The sequence below is a fragment of the Phyllobates terribilis genome, unplaced genomic scaffold (assembly GCF_046119375.1).
Source record: "Phyllobates terribilis strain yellow unplaced genomic scaffold, ASM4611937v1 Scaffold_7__3_contigs__length_470593459, whole genome shotgun sequence".
Classification (NCBI taxonomy): Eukaryota; Metazoa; Chordata; class Amphibia; order Anura; family Dendrobatidae; genus Phyllobates; species Phyllobates terribilis.
In genome coordinates, this window is record NW_027362767.1 from 12,512,754 (window position 1) to 12,531,417 (window position 18,664).

Genomic DNA, 18,664 nt, shown 5'->3' on the forward strand with positions numbered 1-18,664 from the left:
GCACTACAGGCTCCTCCACCTGTCCCTGATGGGTAGTGACGGCTGCAATGTCCAGGACAGGGAGGGTCAGAGTGAGGAGCATGCAGAGGACGCCGTGTATTCTATGGAGAGGTCTCTCCTCGCTGTGCGGCACTGCAGACACCTCCACCTGTCCCTGATGGGTAGTGAAGGCTGCAATGTCCCGGACAGGGAGGGTCAGAGCGAGGAGCATGCAGAGGACGCCATGTATTCTACGGAGGGGTCTCTCCTCGCTGTGCGGCACTACAGGCACCTGCACCTGTCCCTGATGGGTAGTGACGGCTGCGATGTCCAGGACAGGGAGGGTCAGAGCGAGGAGCATGCAGAGGACGCCATGTATTCTATGGAGGGGTCTCTCCTCGCTGTGTGGCACTACAGGCACCTCCACCTGTCCCTGATGGGTAGTGACGGCTGTGATGTTCAGGACAAGGAGGGTCAGAGCGAGGAGCATGCAGAGGATGCCATGTATTCTATGGACGGGTCTCTCCTCGCTGTGCAGCACTACAAGCACCTCCACTTGTCCCTGATGGGTAGTGACGGCTGTGATGTCCAGGACAGGGGGGGGTCAGAGCGAGGAGCATGCAGAGGACGCTGTCTATTCTATGGAGGGGTCTCTCCTCGCTGTGCGGCTCTACAGGCACCTCCACCTGTCCCTGATGGGTAGTGACGGCTGTGATGTCTAGGACAGGGAGGGTCAGAGCGAGGAGCATGCAGAGGACGCTGTCTATTCTATTTAGGGATCTCTCCTCGCTGTGCGGCACTACAGGCACCTCCACCTGTCCCTGATGGGTAGTGACGGCTGTGATGTCCAGGACAGGGAGGGTCAGAGCGAGGAGCATGCAGAGGACGCCATGTATCCTATGGAGGGTTCTCTCCTCGCTGTGCGGAACTACAGGCACCTCCACCTGTCCCTGATGGGTAGTGACGGCTGTGATGTCCAGGACAGGGAGGGTCAGAGCGAGGAGCATGCAGAGGACGCCGTGTATTCTATGGAGGGGTCTCTCCTCGCTGTGCAGCACTACAGGCACCTCCACCTGTCCCTGATGGGTAGTGACAGCTGCGATGTCCAGGACAGGGAGGGTCAGAGCGAGGAGCATGCAGAGGACGCCGTGTATTCTATGGAGAGGTCTCTCCTCGCTGTGCGGCACTACGGGCACCTCCACCTGTCCCTGATGGGTAGTGACGGCTGCAATGTCCAGGACAGGGAGGGTCAGAGCGAGGAGCATGCAGAGGACGCCGTGTATTCTATGGAGGGGTCTCTCCTCGCTCCGTGGCACTACAGGCACCTCCATCTGTCCCTGATGGGTAGTGACGGCTGAGATGTCCAGGACAGGGAGGGTCAGAGTGAGCAGCATGCAGAGGATGCCGTGTATTCTATGGAGGGGTCTCTCATCGCTGTGTGGCACTACAGGCACCTCCACCTGCCCCTGATGGGTAGTGACGGCTGCGATGTCCAGGACAGGGAGGGTCAGAGCGAGGAGCATGCAGAGGACGCCATGTATTCTATGGAGCGGTGTCTCCTCGCTCCGTGGCACTACAGGCACCTCCACCTGTCCCTGATGGGTAGTGACGGCTGTGATGTCCAGGACAGGGAGGGTCAGAGCGAGGAGCATGCAGAGGACGCCATGTATCCTATGGAGGGGTCTCTCCTCGCTGTGCGGAACTACAGGCACCTCCACCTGTCCCTGATGGGTAGTGACGGCTGCGATGTCCAGGACAGGGAGGGTCAGAGCGAGGAGCATGGAGAAGACGCCGTGTATTCTATGGAGGGGTCTCTCCTCGCTGTGCGGCACTACAGGCTCCTCCACCTGTCCCTGATGGGTAGTGACGGCTGCAATGTCCAGGACAGGGAGGGTCAGAGTGAGGAGCATGCAGAGGACGCCGTGTATTCTATGGAGAGGTCTCTCCTCGCTGTGCGGCACTGCAGACACCTCCACCTGTCCCTGATGGGTAGTGAAGGCTGCAATGTCCCGGACAGGGAGGGTCAGAGCGAGGAGCATGCAGAGGACGCCATGTATTCTATGGAGGGGTCTCTCCTCGCTGTGCGGCACTACAGGCACCTGCACCTGTCCCTGATGGGTAGTGACGGCTGCGATGTCCAGGACAGGGAGGGTCAGAGCGAGGAGCATGCAGAGGACGCCATGTATTCTATGGAGGGGTCTCTCCTCGCTGTGTGGCACTACAGGCACCTCCACCTGTCCCTGATGGGTAGTGACGGCTGTGATGTTCAGGACAAGGAGGGTCAGAGCGAGGAGCATGCAGAGGATGCCATGTATTCTATGGAGGGGTCTCTCCTCGCTGTGCGGCACTACAGGCATCTCCACCTGTCCCTGATGGGTAGTGATGGCTGTGATGTCCAGGACAGGGAGGGTCAGAGCGAGGAGCATGCAGAGGACGCCATGTATTCTATGGACGGGTCTCTCCTCGCTGTGCAGCACTACAAGCACCTCCACTTGTCCCTGATGGGTAGTGACGGCTGTGATGTCCAGGACAGGGGGGGGTCAGAGCGAGGAGCATGCAGAGGACGCTGTCTATTCTATGGAGGGGTCTCTCCTCGCTGTGCGGCTCTACAGGCACCTCCACCTGTCCCTGATGGGTAGTGACGGCTGTGAAGTCTAGGACAGGGAGGGTCAGAGCGAGGAGCATGCAGAGGACGCTGTCTATTCTATTTAGGGATCTCTCCTCGCTGTGCGGCACTACAGGCACCTCCACCTGTCCCTGATGGGTAGTGACGGCTGTGATGTCCAGGACAGGGAGGGTCAGAGCGAGGAGCATGCAGAGGACGCTGTCTATTCTATGGAGGGGTCTCTCCTCGCTGTGCGGCACTACAGGCACCTCCACCTGTCCCTGATGGGTAGTGACGGCTGTGATGTCCAGGACAGGGAGGGTCAGAGCGAGGAGCATGCAGAGGACGCCATGTATCCTATGGAGGGTTCTCTCCTCGCTGTGCGGAACTACAGGCACCTCCACCTGTCCCTGATGGGTAGTGACGGCTGTGATGTCCAGGACAGGGAGGGTCAGAGCGAGGAGCATGCAGAGGACGCCATGTATCCTATGAAGGGGTCTCTCCTCGCTGTGCGGAACTACAGGCACCTCCACCTGTCCCTGATGGGTAGTGACGGCTGTGATGTCCAGGACAGGGAGGGTCAGAGGGAGGAGCATGCAGAGGACGCCATGTATCCTATGGAGGGGTCTCTCCTCGCTGTGCGGAACTACAGGCACCTCCACCTGTCCCTGATGGGTAGTGACGGCTGTGATGTCCAGGACAGGGAGGGTCAGAGCGAGGAGCATGCAGAGGACGCCATGTATTCTATGGAGGGGTGTCTCCTCGCTCCGTGGCACTACAGGCACCTCCACCTGTCCCTGATGGGTAGTGACGGCTGTGATGTCCAGGACAGGGAGGGTCAGAGCGAGGAGCATGCAGAGGACGCCATGTATTCTATGGAGGGGTCTCTCCTCGCTGTGCGGCACTACAGGCACCTCCACCTGTCCCTGATGGGTAGTGACGGCTGCGATGTCCAGGACAGGGAGGGTCAGAGTGAGGAGCATGCAGAGGACTTCGTGTATTCTATGGAGAGGTCTCTCCTCGTTGTGCGTCACTACAGGCACCTCCACCTGTCCCTGATGGGTAGTGACGGCTGCGATGTCCAGAACAGGGAGGGTCAGAGCGAGGAGCATGCAGAAGACGCCATGTTTTCTATGGAAGGGTCTCTCCTCGCTGTGCGGCACTACAGGCACCTCCACCTGTCCCTGATGGGCAGTGACGGCTGTGATGTCCAGGACGGGGAGGGTCAGAGCGAGGAGCATGCAGAGGACGCCATGTATTCTATGGAGGGGTCTCTCATCGCTGTCCAGCACTACAGGCACCTACACCTGTCCCTGATGGGTAGTGACGGCTGAGATGTCCAGGACAGGGAGGGTCAGAGCGAGGAGCATGCAGAGGACGCCGTGTATTCTATGGAGGGGTCTCTCATCGCTGTGTGGCACTACAGGCACCTCCACCTGTACCTGATGGGTAGTGACGGCTGCGATGTCCAGGACAGGGAGGGTCAGAGCGAGGAGCATGCAGAGGACGCCATGTATTCTATGGAGGGGTTTCTCCTCGCTCCGTGGCACTTCAGGCACCTCCACCTGTCCCTGATGGGTAGTGACGGCTGTGATGTCCAGGACAGGGAGGGTCAGAGCGAGGAGCATGCAGAGCACGCCGTGTATTCTATGGAGGGGTCTCTCCTCGCTGTGCGGCACTACAGGCACCTCCACCTGTCCCTGATGGGTAGTGACGGCTGTGATGTCCAGGACAGGGAGGGTCAGAGCGAGGAGCATGCAGAGGACGCCGTGTATTCTATGAAGAGGTCTCTCCTCGCTGTGCGGCACTACAGGCACCTCCACCTGTCCCTGATGGGTAGTGACGGCTGCAATGTCCAGGACAGGGAGGGTCAGAGCGAGGAGCATGCAGAGGACGCCGTGTATTCTATGGAGGGGTCTCTCCTCGCTCCGTGGCACTACAGGCACCTCCACCTGTCCCTGATGGGTAGTGACGGCTGAGATGTCCAGGACAGGGAGGGTCAGAGTGAGCAGCATGCAGAGGATGCCGTGTATTCTATGGAGGGGTCTCTCATCGCTGTGTGGCACTACAGGCACCTCCACCTGCTCCTGATGGGTAGTGACGGCTGCGATGTCCAGGACAGGGAGGATCAGAGCGAGGAGCATGCAGAGGACGCCATGTATTCTATGGAGCGGTGACTCCTCGCTCCGTGGCACTACAGGCACCTCCACGTGTCCCTGATGGGTAGTGACGGCTGTGATGTCCAGGACAGGGAGGGTCAGAGTGAGGAGCATGCAGAGGACGCCGTGTATTCTATGGAGGGGTCTCTCCTCCCTGTGCGGCACTACAGGCACCTCCACCTGTCCCTGATGGGTAGTGACGGCTGCGATGTCCAGGACAGGGAGGGTCAGAGCGAGGAGCATGCAGAAGACGCCGTGTATTCTATGGAGGGGTCTCTCCTCGCTGTGCGGCACTACAGGCACCTCCACCTGTTCCTGATGGGTAGTGACGGCTGTGATGTCCAGGACAGGGAGGGTCAGAGCGAGGAGCATGCAGAAGACGCCACGTATTCTATGGAGGGGTCTCTCCTCGCTGTGCGGCACTACAGGCTCCTCCACCTGTCCCTGATGGGTAGTGACGGCTGCGATGTCCAGGACAGGGTGGGTCAGAGCGAGGAGCATGCAGAGGACGCCGTGTATTCTATGGAGGGGTGTCTCCTCGCTGTGCGGCACTACAGGCACCTCCACCTGTCCCTGATGGGTAGTGAAGGCTGCAATGTCCAGGACAGGGAGGGTCAAAGCGAGGAGCATGCAGAGGACGCCGTGTATTCTATGGAGGGGCCTCTCATCGCTGTGCGGCACTACAGGCACCTCCACCTGTCCCTGATGGGTTGTGATGGCTGCAATGTCCAGGACAGGGAGGGTCAGAGCGAGGAGCATGCAGAGGACGCCGTGTATTCTATGGAGGGGTGTCTCCTCGCTGTGCGGCACTACAGGCACCTCCACCTGTCCCTGATGGGTAGTGACGGCTGTGATGTCCAGGACAGGGAGGGTCAGAGCGAGGAGCATGCTGAAGACGCCATGTATTCTATGGAGGGGTCTCTTCTCGCTCCGTGGCACTACAGGCACCTCCACCTGTCCCTGATGGGTAGTGACGGCTGCGATGTCCGGGACAGGGAGGGTCAGAGTGAGCAGCATGCAGAGGATGCCGTGTATTCTATGGAGGGGTCTCTCCTCGCTGTGCGGCACTACAGGCACCTCCACCTGTCCCTGATGGGTAGTGACGGCTGTGATGTCCAGGACAGGGAGGGTCAGAGCGTTGAGCATGCAGAGGACGCCATGTATTCTATGGAGGGGTCTCTCCTCGCTGTGCGGCACTACAGGCACCTCCACCTGTCCCTGATGGGTAGTGACGGCTGCGATGTCCAGGACAGGGAGGGTCAGAGCGAGGAGCATGCAGAGGACGCCATGTATTCTATGAAGCGGTGACTCCTCGCTCCGTGGCACTACAGGCACCTCCACCTGTCCCTGATGGGTAGTGACGGCTGTGATGTCTAGGACAGGGAGGGTCAGAGCGAGGAGCATGCAGAGGACGCTGTCTATTCTATGGAGGGGTCTCTCCTCGCTGTGCGGAACTACAGGCACCTCCACCTGTCCCTGATGGGTAGTGACGGCTGTGATGTCCAGGACAGGGAGGGTCAGAGCGAGGAGCATGCAGAGGACGCTGTCTATTCTATGGAGGGGTCTCTCCTCACTGTGCGGCACTACAGGCACCTCCACCTGTCCCTGATGGGTAGTGACGGCTGTGATGTCCAGGACAGGGAGGGTCAGAGCGAGGAGCATGCAGAGGACGCTGTCTATTCTATGGAGGGGTCTCTCCTCGCTGTGCGGCACTACAGGCATCTCCACCTGTCCCTGATGGGTAGTGACGGCTGCGATGTCCAGGACAGGGGGGGTCAGAGCGAGGATCATGCAGAGGACGCTGTCTATTCTATGGAGGGGTCTCTCCTCGCTGTGCGGCACTACAGGCACCTCCACCTGTCCCTGAAGGGTAGTGACGGTTGTGATGTCCAGGACAGGAAGGGTCAGAGCGAGGAGCATGCAGAGGACGCCGTGTATTCTATGGAGGGGTCTCTCCTCGTTGTGCTGCACTACAGGCACCTCCACCTGTCCCTGATGGGTAGTGACGGCTGCGATGTCCAGGACAGGGAGGGTCAGAGCGAGGAGCATGCAGAGGACGCCATGTATTCTATGGAGGGGTCTTTCCTCGCTGTGCAGCACTACAGGTACCTCCACCTGTCCCTGATGGGTAGTGACGGCTGCGATGTCCAGGACAGGGAGGGTCAGAGCGAGGAGCATGTAGAGGACGCCATGTATTCTACGGAGGGATCTCTCCTCGCTGTGCGGCACTACAGGCACCTCCACCTGTCCCTGATGGGTAGTGACGGCTGTGATGTCCAGGACAGGGAGGGTCAGAGCGAGGAGCATGCAGAGGACGCCATGTATTCTATGGAGGGGTCTCTCCTCGCTGTGCAGCACTGCAGGCACCTCCACCTGTCCCTGATGGGTAATGACGGCTGCGATGTCCAGGACAGGGAGGGTTAGAGCGAGGAGCATGCAGAGGACACCGTGTCTTCTATGAAGGGGTCTCTCCTCGCTGTGCGGCACTACAGGCATCTCCACCTGTCCCTGATGGGTAGTGACGGCTGTGATGTCCAGGACAGGGAGGGTCAGAGCGAGGAGCATGCAGAGGACGACATGTATTCTATGGACGGGTCTCTCCTCGCTGTGCAGCACTACAAGCACCTCCACCTGTCCCTGATGGGTAGTGACGGCTGTGATGTCCAGGACAGGGAGGGTCAGAGCGAGGAGCATGCAGAGGACGCTGTCTATTCTATGGAGGGGTCTCTCCTCGCTGTAGGGGCTCTACAGGCACCTCCACCTGTCCCTGATGGTTAGTGACGGCTGTGATGTCTAGGACAGGGAGGGTCAGAGCGAGGAGCATGCAGAGGACGCTGTCTATTCTATGGAGGGGTCTATCCTCGCTGTGCAGCACTACAGGCACCTCCACCTGTCCCTGATGGGTAGTGACGGCTGTGATGTCCAGGACAGGGAGGGTCAGAGCGAGGAGCATGCAGAGGACGCTGTCTATTCTATGGAGGGGTCTCTCCTCGCTGTGCGGCACTACATGCACCTGCACCTGTCCCTGATGGGTAGTGACGGCTGCGATATCCAGGACAGGGAGGGTCAGAGCGAGGAGCATGCAGAGGACGCTGTCTATTCTATGGAGGGGTCTCTCCTCGCTGTGCGGCACTACAGGCACCTCCACCTGTCCCTGATGGGTAGTGACGGCTGTGATGTCCAGGACAGGAAGGGTCAGAGCGAGGAGCATGCAGAGGACGCCGTGTATTCTATGGAGGGGTCTCTCCTCGTTGTGCGGCACTACAGGCACCTCCACCTGTCCCTGATGGTTATTGACGGCTGCGATGTCCAGGACAGGGAGGGTCAGAGCGAGGAGCATGCAGAGGGCGCCATGTATTCTATGGAGGGGTCTTTCCTCGCTGTGCAGCACTACAGGCACCTCCACCTGTCCCTGATGGGTAGTGAAGGCTACAATGTCCAGGACAGGGAGGGTCAGAGCGAGGAGCATGCAGAGGACGCCATGTATTCTATGGAGGGGTCTCTCCTCGCTGTGCGGCACTACAGGCACCTCCACCTGTCCCTGATGGGTAGTGATGGCTGCGATGTCCAGGACAGGGAGGGTCAGAGCGAGGAGCATGCAGAGTACGCCATGTATTCTATGGAGGGGTCTCTCCTCGCTGTGCGGCACTACAGGCACCTCCACCTGTCCCTGATGGGTACTGACGGCTGCGATGTCCACGACAGGGAGGGTCAGAGCGAGGAGCATGCAGAGGACGCCGTGTATTCTATGGAGGGGTCTCTCATCGCTGTGGGGCACTACAGGCACCTCCACCTGCCCCTGATGGGTAGTGACGGCTGTGATGCCAGGACGGGGAGGGTCAGAGCGAGGAGCATGCAGAGCACGCCATGTATTCTATGGAGAGGTCTCTCCTCGCTGTGCGGCACTACATGCACCTCCACCTGTCCCTGATGGGTAGTGACGGCTGCGATATCCAGGACAGGGAGGGTCAGAGTGAGGAGCATGCAGAGGATGCCATGTATTCTATGGAGGGGTCTCTCATCGCTGTCCAGCACTACAGGCACCTCCACCTGTCCCTGATGGGTAGTGACGGCTGCGATGTCCAGGACAGGGAGGGTCAGAGCGAGGAGCATGCAGAGGACGCCATGTATTCTATGGAGAGGTCTCTCCTCGCTGTGCGGCACTACATGCACCTGCACCTGTCCCTGATGGGTAGTGACGGCTGCGATATCCAGGACAGGGAGGGTCAGAGCGAGGAGCATGCAGAGGACGCTGTCTATTCTATGGAGGGGTCTCTCCTCGCTGTAGGGGCTCTACAGGCACCTCCACCTGTCCCTGATGGTTAGTGACGGCTGTGATGTCTAGGACAGGGAGGGTCAGAGCGAGGAGCATGCAGAGGACGCTGTCTATTCTATGGAGGGGTCTATCCTCGCTGTGCAGCACTACAGGCACCTCCACCTGTCCCTGATGGGTAGTGACGGCTGTGATGTCCAGGACAGGGAGGGTCAGAGCGAGGAGCATGCAGAGGACGCTGTCTATTCTATGGAGGGGTCTCTCCTCGCTGTGCGGCACTACATGCACCTGCACCTGTCCCTGATGGGTAGTGACGGCTGCGATATCCAGGACAGGGAGGGTCAGAGCGAGGAGCATGCAGAGGACGCTGTCTATTCTATGGAGGGGTCTCTCCTCGCTGTGCGGCACTACAGGCACCTCCACCTGTCCCTGATGGGTAGTGACGGCTGTGATGTCCAGGACAGGAAGGGTCAGAGCGAGGAGCATGCAGAGGACGCCGTGTATTCTATGGAGGGGTCTCTCCTCGTTGTGCGGCACTACAGGCACCTCCACCTGTCCCTGATGGTTATTGACGGCTGCGATGTCCAGGACAGGGAGGGTCAGAGCGAGGAGCATGCAGAGGGCGCCATGTATTCTATGGAGGGGTCTTTCCTCGCTGTGCAGCACTACAGGCACCTCCACCTGTCCCTGATGGGTAGTGAAGGCTACAATGTCCAGGACAGGGAGGGTCAGAGCGAGGAGCATGCAGAGGACGCCATGTATTCTATGGAGGGGTCTCTCCTCGCTGTGCGGCACTACAGGCACCTCCACCTGTCCCTGATGGGTAGTGATGGCTGCGATGTCCAGGACAGGGAGGGTCAGAGCGAGGAGCATGCAGAGTACGCCATGTATTCTATGGAGGGGTCTCTCCTCGCTGTGCGGCACTACAGGCACCTCCACCTGTCCCTGATGGGTACTGACGGCTGCGATGTCCACGACAGGGAGGGTCAGAGCGAGGAGCATGCAGAGGACGCCGTGTATTCTATGGAGGGGTCTCTCATCGCTGTGGGGCACTACAGGCACCTCCACCTGCCCCTGATGGGTAGTGACGGCTGTGATGCCAGGACGGGGAGGGTCAGAGCGAGGAGCATGCAGAGCACGCCATGTATTCTATGGAGAGGTCTCTCCTCGCTGTGCGGCACTACATGCACCTCCACCTGTCCCTGATGGGTAGTGACGGCTGCGATATCCAGGACAGGGAGGGTCAGAGTGAGGAGCATGCAGAGGATGCCATGTATTCTATGGAGGGGTCTCTCATCGCTGTCCAGCACTACAGGCACCTCCACCTGTCCCTGATGGGTAGTGACGGCTGCGATGTCCAGGACAGGGAGGGTCAGAGCGAGGAGCATGCAGAGGACGCCATGTATTCTATGGAGAGGTCTCTCCTCGCTGTGCGGCACTACATGCACCTGCACCTGTCCCTGATGGGTAGTGACGGCTGCGATATCCAGGACAGGGAGGGTCAGAGCGAGGAGCATGCAGAGGACGCTGTCTATTCTATGGAGGGGTCTCTCCTCGCTGTGCGGCACTACATGCACCTCCACCTGTCCCTGATGGGTAGTGACGGCTGCGATATCCAGGACAGGGAGGGTCAGAGCGAGGAGCATGCAGAGGACGCTGTCTATTCTATGGAGGGGTCTCTCCTCGCTGTGCGGCACTACAGGCACCTCCACCTGTCCCTGATGGGTAGTGACGGCTGTGATGTCCAGGACAGGGAGGGTCAGAGCGAGGAGCATGCAGAGGACGGCATGTATTCTATGGAGGGGTCTCTCCTCGCTGTGCGGCACCACAGGCACCTCCACCTGTCCCTGATGGGTAGTGACGGCTGCGATGTTCAGGACAGGGAGGGTCAGAGCGAGGAGCATGCAGAGGACGCCTTGTATTCTATGGAGGGGTCTCTCCTCGCTGTGCGGCACTACAGGCACCTCCACCTGTCCCTGATTGGTAGTGACGGCTGCGATGTTCAGGACAGGGAGGGTCAGAGCGAGGAGCATGCAGAGTACGCCATGTATTCTATGGAGGGGTCTCTCCTCGCTGTGCGGCACTACAGGCACCTCCACCTGTCCCTGATGGGTAGTGACGGCTGCGATGTCCACGACAGGGAGGGTCAGAGCGAGGAGCATGCAGAGGACGCCGTGTATTCTATGGAGGGGTCTCTCATCGCTGTGCGGCACTACAGGCACCTCCACCTGTCCCTGATGGGTAGTGACGGCTGTGATGCCAGGACAGGGAGGGTCAGAGCGAGGAGCATGCAGAGGACGCCGTGTATTCTATGGAGGGGTCTCTCCTCGTTGTGCTGCACTACAGGCACCTCCACCTGTCCCTGATGGGTAGTGACGGCTGCGATGTCCAAGACAGGGAGGATCAGAGCGAGGAGCATGCAGAGGACGCCATGTATTCTATGGAGGGGTCTTTCCTCGCTGTGCAGCACTACAGGTACCTCCACCTGTCCCTGATGGGTAGTGACGGCTGCGATGTCCAGGACAGGGAGGGTCAGAGCGAGGAGCATGTAGAGGACGCCATGTATTCTACGGAGGGGTCTCTCCTCGCTGTGCGGCACTACAGGCACCTCCACCTGTCCCTGATGGGTAGTGACGGCTGTGATGTCCAGGACAGGGAGGGTCAGAGCGAGGAGCATGCAGAGGACGCCATGTATTCTATGGAGGGGTCTCTCCTCGCTGTGCAGCACTGCAGGCACCTCCACCTGTCCCTGATGGGTAATGACGGCTGCGATGTCCAGGACAGGGAGGGTTAGAGCGAGGAGCATGCAGAGGACACCGTGTCTTCTATGAAGGGGTCTCTCCTCGCTGTGCGGCACTACAGGCATCTCCACCTGTCCCTGATGGGTAGTGACGGCTGTGATGTCCAGGACAGGGAGGGTCAGAGCGAGGAGCATGCAGAGGACGACATGTATTCTATGGACGGGTCTCTCCTCGCTGTGCAGCACTACAAGCACCTCCACCTGTCCCTGATGGGTAGTGACGGCTGTGATGTCCAGGACAGGGAGGGTCAGAGCGAGGAGCATGCAGAGGACGCTGTCTATTCTATGGAGGGGTCTCTCCTCGCTGTAGGGGCTCTACAGGCACCTCCACCTGTCCCTGATGGTTAGTGACGGCTGTGATGTCTAGGACAGGGAGGGTCAGAGCGAGGAGCATGCAGAGGACGCTGTCTATTCTATGGAGGGGTCTATCCTCGCTGTGCAGCACTACAGGCACCTCCACCTGTCCCTGATGGGTAGTGACGGCTGTGATGTCCAGGACAGGGAGGGTCAGAGCGAGGAGCATGCAGAGGACGCTGTCTATTCTATGGAGGGGTCTCTCCTCACTGTGCGGCACTACAGGTACCTCCACCTGTCCCTGATGGGTAGTGACGGCTGTGATGTCCAGGACAGGGAGGGTCAGAGCGAGGAGCATGCAGAGGACGCTGTCTATTCTATGGAGGGGTCTCTCCTCGCTGTGCGGCACTACATGCACCTGCACCTGTCCCTGATGGGTAGTGACGGCTGCGATATCCAGGACAGGAAGGGTCAGAGCGAGGAGCATGCAGAGGACGCCGTGTATTCTATGGAGGGGTCTCTCCTCGTTGTGCGGCACTACAGGCACCTCCACCTGTCCCTGATGGTTATTGACGGCTGCGATGTCCAGGACAGGGAGGGTCAGAGCGAGGAGCATGCAGAGGGCGCCATGTATTCTATGGAGGGGTCTTTCCTCGCTGTGCAGCACTACAGGCACCTCCACCTGTCCCTGATGGGTAGTGACGGCTGCGATGTCCAGGACAGGGAGGGTCAGAGCGAGGAGCATGCAGAGGACGCCATGTATTCTATGGAGGGGTCTCTCCTCGCTGTGCGGCACTACAGGCACCTCCACCTGTCCCTGATGGGTAGTGATGGCTGCGATGTCCAGGACAGGGAGGGTCAGAGCGAGGAGCATGCAGAGTACGCCATGTATTCTATGGAGGGGTCTCTCCTCGCTGTGCGGCACTACAGGCACCTCCACCTGTCCCTGATGGGTAGTGACGGCTGCGATGTCCACGACAGGGAGGGTCAGAGCGAGGAGCATGCAGAGGACGCCATGTATTCTATGGAGAGGTCTCTCCTCGCTGTGCGGCACTACATGCACCTGCACCTGTCCCTGATGGGTAGTGACGGCTGCGATATCCAGGACAGGGAGGGTCAGAGCGAGGAGCATGCAGAGGACGCTGTCTATTCTATGGAGGGGTCTCTCCTCGCTGTGCGGCACTACAGGCACCTCCACCTGTCCCTGATGGGTAGTGACGGCTGTGATGTCCAGGACAGGGAGGGTCAGAGCGAGGAGCATGCAGAGGACGGCATGTATTCTATGGAGGGGTCTCTCCTCGCTGTGCGGCACCACAGGCACCTCCACCTGTCCCTGATGGGTAGTGACGGCTGCGATGTCCAGGACAGGGAGGGTCAGAGCGAGGAGCATGCAGAGGACGCCGTGTATTCTATGGAGGGGTCTCTCATCGCTGTGCGGCACTACAGGCACCTCCACCTGTCCCTGATGGGTAGTGACGGCTGCGATGTCCAGGACAGGGAGGATCAGAGCGAGGAGCATGCAGAGGACGCCATGTATTCTATGGAGGGGTCTCTCCTCGCTGTGCGGGACTAGATGCACCTGCACCTGTCCCTGATGGGTAGTGACAGCTGTGATGTCCAGGACAGGGAGGGTCAGAGCGAGGAGCATGCAGAGGACGTCGTGTATTCTATGGAAGGGTCTCTCCTCGCTGTGCAGCACTACAGGCACCTCCACCTGTCCCTGATGGGTAGTGACGGCTGTGATGTCCAGGACAGGGAGGGTGAGAGCGAGGAGCATGCAGAGGACGCCATGTATTCTATGGAGGGGTCTCTCATCGCTGTGCGGCACTACAGGCACCTCCACCTGTCCCTGATGGGTAGTGACGGCTCTGATGTCCAGGACAGGGAGGGTGAGAGCGAGGAGCATGCAGAGGACGCCATGTATTCTATGGAGGGGTCTCTCCTCACTGTGCGGCACTACAGGCACCTCCACCTGTCCCTGATGGGTAGTGACGGCTGCAATGTCCAGGACAGGGAGGGTCAGAGCGAGGAGCATGCAGAGGACGCCATGTATTCTATGGAGAGGTCTCTCCTCGCTGTGCGGAACTACAGGCACCTCCACCTGTCCCTGATGGGTAGTGACGGCTGTGATGTCCAGAACAGGGAGGGTCAGAGTGAGGAGCATGCGGAGGACGCCATCTATTCTATGGAGGGGTCTCTCCTCGCTGTGGGGCACTACAGGCACCTCCACCTGCCCCTGATGGGTAGTGACGGCTGTGATGCCAGGACAGGGAGGGTCAGAGCGAGGAGCATGCAGAGGACGCCATGTATTCTATGGAGATGTCTCTCCTCGCTGTGCGGCACTACATGCACCTGCACCTGTCCCTGATGGGTAGTGACGGCTGCGATATCCAGGACAGGGAGGGTCAGAGTGAGGTGCATGCAGAGGACGCCGTGTATTCTATGGAGGGGTCTCTCATCGCTGTGCGGCACTACAGGCATCTCCACCTATCTCTGATGGGTAGTGACGGCTGTGATGTCCAGGACAGGGAGGGTCAGAGCGAGGAGCATGCAGAGGACGGCATGTATTCTATGGAGGGGTCTCTCCTTGCTGTGCGGCACCACAGGCACCTCCACCTGTCCCTGATGGGTAGTGACGGCTGCGATGTTCAGGACAGGGAGGGTCAGAGCGAGGAGCATGCAAAGGACGCCTTGTATTCTATGTAGGGGTCTCTCCTCGCTGTGCGGCACTACAGGCACCTCCACCTGTACCTGATTGGTAGTGACGGCTGCGATGTCCAGGACAGGGAGGATCAGAGCGAGGAGCATGCAGAGGACGCCATGTATTCTATGGAGGGGTCTCTCCTCGCTGTGCAACACTACAGGCACCTCCACCTGTCCCTCATGGGTAGTGACGGCTGTGATGTCCGGGACAGGGAGGGTCAGAGCGAGGAGCATGCAGAGGACGCCATCTATTCTATGGAGGGGTCTCTCCTCGCTGTGCGGCACTACAGGCACCTCCACCTGTCCCTGATGGGTAGTGACGGCTGTGATGTCCAGGACAGGGAGGGTCAGAGCGAGGAGCATGCAGAGGACGCCATCTATTCTATGGAGGGGTCTCTCCTCGCTGTGCGGCACTACAGGCTCCTCCACCTGTCCCTGATGGGTAGTGACGGCTGCGATGTCCAGGACACGGAGGGTCAGAGCGAGGAGCATGCAGAGGACGCCATGTATTCTATGGAGGGGTCTCTCCTCGCTGTGCGGCACTACATGCACCTCCACCTGTCCCTGATGGGTAGTGACAGCTGCGATGTCCAGGACAGGGGAAGGTCAGAGCGAGGAGCATGCAGAGGGCGCTGTCTATTCTATGGAGAGGTCTCTCCTCGCTGTGCGGCACTACAGGCACCTCCACCTGTCCCTGATGGGTAGTGACGGCTGAGATGTCCAGGACAGGGAGGGTCAGAGCGAGGAGTATGCAGAGGACGCCGTGTATTCTATGGAGGGGTCTCTCATCGCTGTGCGGCACTACAGGCACCTCCACCTGTCCCTGATGGGTAGTGACGGCTGCGATGTCCAGGACAGGGAGGGTCAGAGCGAGGAGCATGTAGAGGACGCCATGTATTCTATGGAGGGGTCTCTCCTCGCTGTGCGGCACTAGATGCACCTGCACCTGTCCATGATGGGTAGTGACGGCTGCGATGTCCAGGACAGGGAGGGTCAGAGCGAGGAGCATGCAGAGGACGCCATGTATTCTATGGAGGGGTCTCTCATCGCTGTGCAGAATTACAGGCACCTCCACCTGTCCCTGATGGGTAGTGACGGCTCTGATGTCCAGGACAGGGAGGGTCAGAGCGAGGAGCATGCAGAGGACGTCGTGTATTCTATGGAGGGGTCTCTCCTCGCTGTGCAGCACTACAGGCACCTCCACCTGTCCCTGATGGGTAGTGACGGCTGCGATGTCCAGGACAGGGAGGGTCAGAGCGAGGAGCATGCAGAGGGCGCCATGTATTCTATGGAGGGGTCTCTCATCGCTGTGCGGCACTACAGGCACCTCCACCTGTCCCTGATGGGTAGTGACGGCTGCAATGTCCAGGACAGGGAGGGTCAGAGCGAGGAGCATGCAGAGGACGCCGTGTATTCTATGGAGGGGTCTCTCCTCGCTCCGTGGCACTACAGGCACCTCCACCTGTCCCTGATGGGTAGTGACGGCTGCTATGTCCAGGACAGGGAGGGTCAGAGCGAGGGGCATGCAGAGGACGCTGTGTATTCTATAGAGGGGTCTCTCCTCGCTGTGCGGTACTACAGGCACCTCCACCTGTCCCTGATGGGTAGTGATGGCTGCGATGTCCAGGACTGGGTGGGACAGAGCGAGGAGCATGCAGAGGACGCCGTGTATTCTATGGAGGGGTCTCTCCTCGCTGTGCGGCACTACAGGCACCTCCACCTGTCCCTGATGGGTAGTGACCGCTGTGATGTCCAGGACAGGGTGGGTCAGAGCGAGGAGCATGCAGAGGACGCCATGTATTCTATGGAGGGGTCTCTCTTCGCTGTGCGGCACTACAGGCACCTCAACCTGTCCCTGATGGGTAGTGACGGCTGTGATGTCCAGGACAGGGAGGGTCAGAGCGAGGAGCATGCAGAAGACGCCATGTATTCTATGGAGGGGTCTCTCCTCGCTGTGCGGCACTACAGGCACCTCCACCTGTCCCTGATGGGTAGTGACGGCTGTGATGTCCAGGACAGGGAGGGTCAGAGCGAGGAGCATGCAGAGGACACCATGTATTCTATGGAGGGGTCTCTCCTCGCTGTGCGGCACTACAGGCACCTCCACCTGTCCCTGATGGGTAGTGACGGCTGCGATGTCCAGGACAGGGAGGGTCAGAGCGAGGAGCATGCAGAGGACGCCGTGTATTCTATAGAGGGGTCTCTCCTCGCTGTGCGGCACTACAGGCACCTCCACCCGTCCCTGATGGGTAGTGACGGCTGTGATGTCCAGGACAGGGAGGGTCAGAGCGAGGAGCATGCAGAGGACGCCGTGTATTCTATGGAGGGGTCTCTCCTCGCTCCGTGGCACTACAGGCATCTCCATCTGAACACCCTCCATCATTGAGTTTGGTGTCACTTGCTCCTGGTGAAAACCATTTTCATTTTCTTTTGTTGCAGAGAAATCCGAAGTCTTATGAATCTGAAGTGCATCGAGGCCGGGACGTTCCAGGAGCTGCCGCTGCTGAGTTACTTGTGAGTACTGGCGACGGGGCTGCAGGCGGCCATCTGTGCCCCCACCAGGTGCCCACCACCTCTACCGGCCAGACTACCCCTCCATCATCCACCTATGAGGAGGAAGCCGCGGACCCGTCTTGGACGCCTTCTTCCTCCTCCTGTAGCACAGAGGATCTTTCCACCTTCTCGGGTCTGGACACAGGACATTCTGCTTTTCCTGTCCCTTTAATTGCTTGCAGTTCAGAGTTTGGGGGTCACATGAATGTGGGGACCCTCACTGTTACCCTGAATGCCTTCTCTTTTTTCCAGGGGGATTTTGAACACCGGCCTCTCCACGTTCCCCGATTTAAGCCAAATCCACTCTGTGGTCGGTGGCGTCTTCGTGTAAGTCACATGATCCGGCTGCTCCATTGTTACCCGGAGGGGATACGTCTCAGTCACCCGTCACCCACGCTCTGTAGGTGAATGGTATAGACAGGTCGGTGTTAATATGGGGGAACAAGATGATGCAGACCCCTCATCATAGAGCTGGAGGGAGACCACCATCTGCTCCTCTTCTCACACCCGAGGAGTTCACACTGGGCCCGATAAGGTCATGTACAGATGTGACTCCCGCACCTCTGCCGGGCTGACCCTGGATGTCCGTCCTGCTCTATGAGACTTGTAGTTCTCTTATGTTCTTTGTCTCTGCAGGGAGATTGCGGATAATCCCAACATGGCGCTTGTGCCCACCAATGCCTTCCACGGCCTGTCCAATGGATTCCTGACCCTGTGAGTAGTGATCACTGATCTTCCACTGATCTCTGGCTTTTCTATCACATTCATTTCTCTTCTATCCCATCAGTAAACTTTACAACAACGGATTCACCGAGCTGCAGAGCCAAGCGTTCAACGGCACCAACCTGACTGTCGTGTGAGTATTCCCTGCCCCAGGGGCCCCGGCTATCACAGGGGCCCTCAAATCCACAGAGAGCTCAGGCCTTTTAAAGACAAAAGCCCCCCAAGCCAGTATGGGGGGTGTTACAGACCCCACTGCCCACGGGACGGATGAACGAGGACAGAAAGTCAGGACATGTGGTCATCTGATAAACCTCCAGCTCCCTGACACAATGTACGCCCGAGAAGACTCACATTACTAGACCTGACACAATGTACGCCCGAGAAGACTCATGTTAATAGATCTGACACAATGTACGCCCGAGAAGACTCACGTTACCAGACCTGACACATTGTACGCCCGAGAAGACTCAAGTTACCAGACCTGACACATTGCACGCCCGAGAAGACTCACGTTACCAGACCTGACACAATGTACGCCCGAGAAGATTCACGTTACCAGACCTGACACAATGTAC

At 59.2% G+C, this 18,664-nt stretch overlaps 1 protein-coding gene across 2 annotated transcripts in view; it reads left to right on the forward strand.

Moving 5' to 3' along the window:
• TSHR (thyroid stimulating hormone receptor) overlaps positions 1 to 18,664 on the forward strand; it is a 408,340-nt gene that overhangs the window by 331,820 nt on the left and 57,856 nt on the right. For both annotated transcript variants that reach the window (XM_073637466.1, XM_073637467.1), the window contains 4 exons: positions 17,253 to 17,327; positions 17,619 to 17,693; positions 18,003 to 18,080; positions 18,154 to 18,222. In XM_073637466.1, the coding sequence (XP_073493567.1) occupies positions 17,253 to 17,327; positions 17,619 to 17,693; positions 18,003 to 18,080; positions 18,154 to 18,222 (297 nt within the window). The remainder of the gene's footprint in view (positions 1 to 17,252; positions 17,328 to 17,618; positions 17,694 to 18,002; positions 18,081 to 18,153; positions 18,223 to 18,664) is intronic.